The sequence below is a fragment of the Diaphorina citri genome, unplaced genomic scaffold (assembly GCF_000475195.1).
Source record: "Diaphorina citri unplaced genomic scaffold, Diaci psyllid genome assembly version 1.1 scaffold4445, whole genome shotgun sequence".
Lineage (NCBI taxonomy): Eukaryota > Metazoa > Arthropoda > Insecta > Hemiptera > Psyllidae > Diaphorina > Diaphorina citri.
The window spans coordinates 2,811-11,854 of NW_007381844.1; the positions used below are offsets into that span (position 1 = coordinate 2,811).

The 9,044-nt window shown below is 37.1% G+C and overlaps 2 protein-coding genes across 2 annotated transcripts in view; one reads left to right on the top strand and one right to left on the bottom strand.

The window, feature by feature from the left end:
* Positions 1-749: 749 nt before the first annotated feature.
* LOC103521052 (actin-related protein 10-like) lies at positions 750-3,754 on the bottom strand. The gene is made up of 5 exons (XM_026831907.1): positions 3,561-3,754; positions 3,000-3,164; positions 2,447-2,910; positions 2,068-2,357; positions 750-1,137 (listed from the first exon to the last, which is right to left on the bottom strand). Exons 2-5 carry the CDS (start codon positions 3,148-3,150, stop codon positions 906-908), a joined length of 1,137 nt encoding a protein of 378 aa, XP_026687708.1. The 5' UTR covers positions 3,151-3,164; positions 3,561-3,754; the 3' UTR covers positions 750-905.
* A 2,327-nt stretch (positions 3,755-6,081) lies between these two features.
* LOC103521053 (calpain-7-like) overlaps positions 6,082-9,044 on the top strand; it is a 4,420-nt gene continuing 1,457 nt past the window's right edge. The window contains exon 1 of the mRNA XM_017448692.2: positions 6,082-6,123. Coding sequence (XP_017304181.1) covers positions 6,082-6,123 — 42 coding nt within the window. The remainder of the gene's footprint in view (positions 6,124-9,044) is intronic.

Below are 9,044 nucleotides of genomic sequence, written 5' to 3' on the forward strand. Positions count from 1 at the left end.
GTGAGTTGTGTGGGTGATTACAAAATAAGGAATAATTCCTAACTACAGCAACACTAATGTATGTATTTGTTTGGGCTTTTGAGTGATGATTTAATGGAACATGACCACAAGACTTTTGTGTGTTTTGTAGCGTTACATTCACAATTAGTGGAGCATCAATTTTTACAATTAGGACAATTTCACGCTCGAAGAAAAACCGTCTTTTTTTACCGTCCAAGTCCCTTCCTTGTTTTCCTAAACAACCTAACTTCGTTTCGAAATCGAAGAGAGGAGAAAGTTCCGAGGACGAACTTTATTTAGGATAAAGCCCACCCCGAACGGGAATGAAACCCGCGGAAGGGTTTTTTTTTTTAAATAAGTGTTTCACCTTTTTTATTTCGTAGCAATGCAATGAAACAACTGCTACGTTAGACGCATGTGGTCTGTGTCGTAGCATGTCCATCCCATGTGTTTTCCTATTCCGATGACTTTCTGTTTCAGAACATAGACCTTCACGCTCTCACGGGCTGGATACCGGAGCGTCTCGCAATCCGACCAAACGACGAGGATTTTAACGCAGACTCCGTGTTCGAGAATTTGTTTACCCGTCTGCACAAGGGCGATGTTTTGGTTACCGTGGCAACGGGGGATTTGTCTCCGAATGAAGAAGAGAGAACCGGTCTCGTGTCGACACATGCGTATGCTGTGATTGATGTGAGGAAAGTCAATGTAAGTAGGTAGGTACCCTACAAAACACCAAATAATTAAAAGGGGGTGCCTCTTTATTAATGTGTGTATTAAACAATATTTTATACTGTGGGAAACTGGTGAATGGAGATATAATGAGTGATGGTTACTTTAGAATACAATATGGATTAAAACAAAAAGTTTTTTATAGCTTTTGTGTATAAGACTTGCTAATGCCGTTATCCAGATGGTAGATTGACACTAAGGTTACACCAATCAGGAATAACATTATTGTTAAGGTATACATCTTTCTGTATAGCTCTCTTGTTATAAGACTCGGTGGCAGCAAATATTGCTCCACCCAACCAGGCAACATAGTTCTCTTTGGCAGGAAACTCATGGAATTTGAAATTCTTTATGAACAACTTGTAGCAGCAAATATTGCTCCACCCAACCAGGCAACATAGTTCTCTTTGGCAGGAAACTCATGGAATTTGAAATTCTTTATGAACAACTTGTCCTGGTTCCCTCTATTAAACCTCTTGGTAAAAAAAAATAATAAAAAAATAAAATAAAAAAAAAAAATGAAGAGTCTTCTGTCTCTTGGTCACAGGGTTTGCGTCTTCTGCAGCTGAAGAATCCCTGGTCAAACGTCCGATGGCGAGGCAACTATTCCGAACTAGACCGGCTTCATTGGACGCCCGAACTGAAGAGGGCGCTCAATTTCGACCCCAACAGCGCCTCCATGTTTGACAATGGGATCTTCTGGATTGATTACGAGAGCATATTGAGATTCTACGACGTTTTCTATATGAACTGGAATCCGGGATTGTTCAGCCATACATTCTGTGTACATCAGTAAGTAGGGTGATTATATTGCTTGGTAGCCTCCGTGGCCGACTGGGTATCACACTAGGCTTGCACTCCGGAGGTTCCGGGTTCGATTACCGGCGGGGTCGAATTTTTTTCGGCTCTGTGCTTGGAGTTCGGGGTGCACTCAGCCCCGTGAGGACAAGTGAGTAGCTACTTTCATCGAGTATTGACCAGTGGTGGTATTACCAATGTAAATTGATGATACGAGTAGACGATACGATTTGACCTGCTCTGTTCTCATTTTTCAAATAAATTACCTCCAATTATTGTTTTATTACACGAGTCACAATGTCAAGGGTTTTCTTTGACGTCACCCTTTACACAGACCAGTATTTCTTAAAGTCTGGATTAACTGAAAACTCTCTGTGATGAGATGGGGCATATACTACGGATGTGGAAGTTGGTGGTTTGAATCCAAGTCAGTTCATACAATAGCGAGATGTGGGGGCACGGTATTTCAACGGGTTACTTTCTGGTGTTCTCGTGTTGACCCAGCACCTAAATGGGAAGTATTGTGTCTCTTCTCGCCCATCTGATGATGCCACACTCAGTAAGGAATCCAATATTATAGTGGCAATGTTTAACATGTCCAGGTCTAATTCAAACAAAACTTCAAAGGCAGTCTCTCGGATATGTCCAGACACAGGGATTTTCTTTCCATTTTTCAGGGGATACATAAAACCACTGGGATATTTGTGATCTGGATTCTTGGCAGCTATTTCAGCACTTCTCTCCATGGTAGTCACAAAACAAGAGCACACCTTAATGTCTTCTATAATGCTATCGGAAAGGTTTTCCACATCTTCTACTGTAACAATATAAGGGTCTGGATTCTCTAAGGCTTTGATTTCATCAATCAGTAAACTTCTAATGTGAGATTCAACACTCTGACCTCCTAGAGATAGATGTAAGGGTCTGGATTCTCTAAGGCTTTGATTTCATCAATCAGTAAACTTCTAATGTGAGCTTCAACACTCTGACCTCCTAGAGATAGATCTTTCCATGCACATAGCACAGGAACACCCTCGTAAACAGGTAACAAAGTGGCTTCCGAATATCCTATATCTAGAACTAATCCTGTGTTGACCCCTAGGGTACATAATGATACCAAGTGTGATGGTACATACAACAACGATAATACTTCATAGTGTTTGAACAGAACCTTGGCCAGTGTATTCCTCCATACTGTTGGGGTAAGTACAGATTCTACAACAACTATTCTCTTGTCTTTTGGACTTGTAACAAAATACTTGAAGAATATTTTCCGTATAAACTCAATCAATAAGCCATACAGGTCATCTGCATCTTTGTATTCATACAAATTACGTAGCTTATTTGTGTGGGGGTCTTTCACTTGAGATTTAATGAAACCTTTGGGTTGGAATGATCCAAAGATACCATACTTGGTGTACTTGCTCCCAATGTCTAGGACAACACCTGTCTTCTTGATTTAATGAAACCTTTGGGTTGGAATGATCCAAAGATACCATACTTGGTGTACTTGCTCCCGATGTCTAGGACAACACCTGTCTTCTCTGCTAGAAGTCCTTCATACACTGGTAGCTTGAGGGATTTCCTTGCTTCACTCATTTTCTTTATTTCTGATTCCATGCTGATTTATGGCTCTGAAATGAGATGGAAAGGGGTCTCTTCAATTTATGGGTCTACCATCTCATGATAACATGACCATTGAGCATGCTCCAACCTGAATATAGGCAAGTAGGTACTAATTAGCTAAACTGTGTTCTCAGGATTAACCGAGTCAAGTAGGTAACAGAGGACTAAGATAACCAAGATTAGGCTAACTATAGCTCCTTATTTTCATCTCATCTTCCCTTGACCTCTATACCTAGTTGCCTACAGTACTTAATCGGGTACCAACCTATATCAATATATCCTTAACCATCCTACACCTACTAATCCTTATAATAGAGCTTAAATGACCCCACCTTAAGAACTAAGTTTTCTTTGGCCCAGATCCAGATCATGAGATAACAAGCCCATCCTTCCACAGGACTTACCAGTCACAGATGTTTGAATTACCAGCTCACCATTATCTCAAGCACTTGAATAGGTCTGAACTGTGAACTTATTTAAATTTGTGTAGTTTGAACTTTTTAGTGGTGAAATAAAGGAATTTTAAAAGAAAATCTGAATTTCCTTGCAGGAAATTTCTCTCAGGCTCAGGAAAAATGGAAATTTTCAAATTTCGTGTTTTCTTCTTGTTTACATGCAAGGATGTGTGGAAGCAGTGGATAGTTGTGTACTGAATGAGTTGATTGAAAGTGGAGCCAAGTGAGAGTTGAGTAGTTGAGTTCAGGTTGAGTTTTTTTTTTTACTACCTAGATAAGAGGTTTTAAAAACAAGATCGTTGTGCCCTTGAAGGCAGGGCCTTATTTAAGGGGAGGGGTGCGAGGGGGCCGCCCCCCGTTCTTCTCCTTTACTGTCAGTAAAGGAGAAGATTACTGTAGACTGTAGGCAAGACTCCAAAAATTTGGGGCATCCACAAAATCCTGGACATGGCCCTGTTTGAATTGAAGGTGTGGGTAAGTAATTACTTAGGTGTGAATGATTGCCTTCAAAGATCTGGAAAGAATAGAAGATTACCTAAAGACCAGAGCATGTGAGAATTACATAGAAGGAAGAAATATATTAATATTTCTTCCTTCTATGTATTTCTCACATGCTCTGGTCTTTAGGTAATCTTCTATTCTTTCCAGATCTTTGAAGGCAATCATTCACACCTAAGTAATTACTTACCCACACCTTCAATTCAAACAGGGCCATGTCCAGGATTTTGTGGATGCCCCAAATTTTTGGAGTTAAACACACCCTCATTCTTCTCCTTTCCTGTAGGCAAGACTCCAAAAATTTGGGGCATCCACAAAATCCTGGACATGGCCTTGTTTGAAGGTGTAGGTAAGTAATATTTCTTCCTTCTTTGTATTTCTCACATGCTCTGGTCTTTAGGTAATCTTCTATTCTTTTCAGGTTTTTAAAGACCTCACATTGTAGGTACAAAAAAAAGTGCCTTGAAGTATTGTGTGAAAACAGTACCAAAGTTCTTGACGAAAAAAGCAAAGGGGGGGAACTTTCATAATGAACTGTGCACTGAAGGGATAGTAAGATCTCAATCAGGAGTCATTCACTACAATCAAAATGAACTATGAAGAGATACTAAAAACTAGAGAAAACAAATGGACACTGGTATGGTAGGTATAACATAAAATAGTAAATATAAAAGTGGAATTTATTATGATAAAATTAACGGAAAGGTTACACAAAAAAGTATGGTTTATATTCACAGTGAGTGTAAAACAGTGACTTATCAGGTGGATAAAGTATACTTTAAAAAAAGAGGTTTGTTATTGAACACCTTCCTAACAGTTTACACCTGAAAAGTTTCTGTTCTATTGAACAAATAACTTAATAGAATTACGTAGGTACCTACTTACTACAATACAATTTATAAAACAAACTCAGGTAAGGATAGGGATGGAGAGTACCTTTTTCTTAGTCTACTAATCTAAACCCATCAGTATTCTAAACCAAGAAACAATGCAAGGAGGAAGTTAGGAAGGGGTATGGACCACATAATAATGTAGGTATCTACCTACTTATTTCTAACGTTTTCAAACACTTGAGTCCATTTTAATTGGAGTAGGATACATTAAAACTATCTTTGAAATACTACCTCACCATATAATATTAACTGATTAAGAGACTCAAAATCATCATAGTAAAACTTAGAGAAGAAAATGCAATACACCTAGAGATCACAAAATTAGTTACTTATTATGTTTCATTAGTGTTTAACAGTAAGGCTCTAGCTCTGATACAAATTAATTTACTCAATTGGCTTCTGCGATGAGATTCTCCCCATTACACATAGTTTTCTTTGATCCTCCAATAACTTTATAGGCAAACATTGCAGTGAATAAAGTAAACACAATAATGAACAAAACACTAAATAGGCCTGAGCTATTCATGTACCATGTGTAGCTTGAAATGAAAATATGTGACAGCACAACACTAGCTACTAAAGTTCTGTTCTTGATTTCTACACCTCTGAAGAATACAATAGACCAGAATACATGAAGTAGAGAAAAACAACAAGTAAAAATAGATGTGGTGAAACCAAAGTACTGGGACTCTCCTTTGAGGCCCATTGTCCCTGGACCTGACACTTGATCTAAAACATTAAGCAATGAAAATGCTGCACTGATAGTACCATAGCCAAGCCCAGATACATAGGCCATAGCATAGGTGTTATCCATAGTATTCCTATCACTTACATACTGTAAGCCACCTCGAGATTTCTGTAATATCAAATACAAAATATACCTGAATGCTTCTTGACACAGGACGGATATAACAACACCAAATATAATGTTGCATTGGTAGCGTATGACAAACCACACAATGGAAGATAGCAGGAGGGATAGGAGCCAGGCAAAGGCACTTGCTACTAAGATAATTACTTTGACCGGATCTTGCATAATGGTTGTCAGGAACATAGCTATGACAGGGCCAAATGCTGTCATGGTGCAGCCCAAGAATTCCATGTATGTCATCTTGCTGGATGTATATTTCTGCTAGTTACTGCCTCAAGTATTGTAATTTTCTGCTTGTTCAGTGTTAAGCACTGTGTCTGTTGTTCTATGGGTCAATCCTATGAGTTACAGAAGTATGGAAGTTGTTGGAGCTTTCTACACTTGCCATTACTTTCACAACGCCAAATGTATCTACTGTGGATGCTTTGTGTCACAAATTAACAACTTATTTTATTATCTGTTATTAACAATATGTAACTTTGCCTGGTTTACTTGGAATCTTCTTATTAGTGTTTGCTTCACTAATCACTAGGTAGGAGTATGTTTTGTGACGTACGAAAGTTGTGTTGAGTAGTTTTCTTGAGAGTTTTCCGGGGAGCACACTGCGAACTAGCTTTTGATGTTCAATAGATTATTGAAGCTCTGCGGATTTGATGAAAAACGCTCTCGCTTTTCCAGATTTTCTTTTACAAAATTTTTCAATTTCTTCTTTTTCTTTTCACAAAATCACAAACTTGACAAAAACTTCAAAAAAGCTCTAAATTTTGTAAACAAACTAGAGCGAGCCTAGCGGAGATTTCCACAACTGTAATACTTGGCACATTGCATAACTCCAACATTTGATACCAGGCGTTTTATAAATTTATTTTTGTCATCTTTTCTCTGTAGGTACCTACCCTACCCTAAGTCGGTGTCTGCAGGTAATTTATAAAATCACGTTGTGTTAAATTAATATAGGTAGGTATTGAAATCTCATAAATCATTGACTAAATTCACAGTCGCTAACTATGCATTTTTCCAAAGATTTTTCTTCCTAGGTGTATACCTACTTAGGTACCTATCAATCTACATCTAGGTACTTTGGTTATAGTTGCGTTAAAACTGTTGATAAGTTATAAGAGTTTTGCGAACATAAAGAAGTTCTTTCTGGATCTGAAACAGACGCCTGGAAAGGTAAAGGTTAAGACTCTCGACAAATAACACGAAATTTAATGATGTGAGTTGAAAGGTGAAATCAATAAAATCGTTGATTTAGTAACTACCTACCTACCTACTCAGTTAATTCAATTTCAATTTATTCATTGTCTGAATCATCTTGCTGAACGAGTGAAGTCAATAAATCGTCAATAAATTATGATTCATTGATCAACTAAAATAGGTACCTACCTACCCATACGTAGGTAGTTTTTGATCAATAAATCTACCTGAGTATCCAAGTTGGTAGGTACCTACTACCTAACTACATACGTATTCACTTCTTCTACATTATTCAACAATAAAAGTCTGTAGTAGGTTACCTAATAGACCTAACTAGCTACATAGTCGTACATACCTAATATTATGTAGGTACATACCTAGGTAGGTAGAGGTACCTACACACTTGCCCAGATTGTCACCTTTCATGATACCAAACACGCGATATAGGAGAAAGCCCACCGTTCCGAAAAAGAACCTTATCTGCTTATGATTCACCCCTGCCGGGAATCGAACCCGCGACCTAGCGCTTACAAAGCAGAATAGGTATAAACTTTTCATTTCATCGGAATGAAAAGTTCCGATCCCCATCCGTGGCACAAGCTCCGCTTATACGGATGGGTATACCATTTATAAGAAAAATGTATGTTCTGAGTTTTTTGTCGATCAAATATAAATGAAAACTTGTTGAAAAAAAAAAAAACGTCTCGAAAGATCAAATGTATCAAGTCTTGGGTAGAATATTTTAACCAAGTATCTGTGTATGTATTTACCTATCTAGGGTGACTGTACCAGTAGTCGATCATTTTTCACGTTTTTAAGTTTCAATTAGCTCTGGTTCTATTGTTGGACACTGTTATATTTTAATTTTGGTGTCAAATTAAAGCTAAGACTTCAAATTTTTTATGTATCTTATTTTTTATAGCAATATCTTTTGTTTTTATGCTTTTTTTATAGCTCAAACTCATTTTTCAGAAAAGCACTAGTTCTCGATCAGTGTGTATCTAATTTCGATCAAAAAATGCACTAGTTCTCGATATCTCGATCACCTGTTCTAGTTGTTGATCATGCATTGCACTAGTTGTCGATCATTTGTGATTTCATATAGTTTATTGGGCTATTGCAAGGAAAAGTTATAGTTTAGAATTAAATTTAATCAGAATTCTTATTTTCACCAACATTAACTTTGGGAAAAATTGAATAAATTGATATACCGACCTATTATGCTGCTGGATCAACATGGTTGACAATAAAACAATGACGTTTCTATTCCCGATCAAATTGGCCGACAATAAAATCACTATGTCCGAAATCTTGATCAAAATTATCGAATATAAAAACACCATGTATTAGTAGTCAATCAGACTGATCGTTTATGGAATTACCATGTTTCGATCAAATCAAAGTTCGGTCGAGAATTGAAACCACTGGTTATAATGATGATCAAAAGAGATCGACTTTTGAAAATGTGGAAAAAACCTGTTTTTAATGTCGATCAATAATTAATTACTTAATAAATGATTAAATAATACACTTACCAATGAAAAGTGAAGTTTAAAATGAACTTCACACCTTATATTTTCACTTTACACACACTTTGAACACTTTACATAACAGGAATCAAGAAAAAACTCTTTGCCAAGATCGTGTCTTGAAACTGCACAAAACACATCCTCCCTCTGCAAATCCCAAAAACACACCGAATTTTTTTTTCAAAATGATTTTTTATAATGAAGAAAAATTCGAATTTGGCGCCTTTTTTGTCCTGACACCTATATTAATAACTTTCTATATAAGACGGGTCCTGACACTATCCATATAACTTTCTAACCTTGTATCCCCTTACATGGTCATCAGCTGAAATGTGGTCATCAGCTAGTGAGCCAGTAAAAATCAATTAAAATTCGATATTTGCATATAGGATAAATTAAAGACTATTGTAAAAAAACTTATAAGCACAACAAAACTATGATGACA

Excerpts from the sequence above, each read along its gene's own strand:
- LOC103521052 (XM_026831907.1), bottom strand. The coding sequence starts at position 3,150 with ATGGAATCAGAAATAAAGAAAATGAGTGAAGCAAGGAAATCCCTCAAG. Across the intron at positions 2,911-2,999 it reads TGGATCATTCCAACCCAAAG|GTTTCATTAAATCTCAAGTG; the intron begins GTTTCATTAAAT and ends TCCAACCCAAAG. Across the intron at positions 2,358-2,446 it reads TAGAGAATCCAGACCCTTAC|ATTGTTACAGTAGAAGATGT; the intron begins ATCTATCTCTAG and ends CCAGACCCTTAT.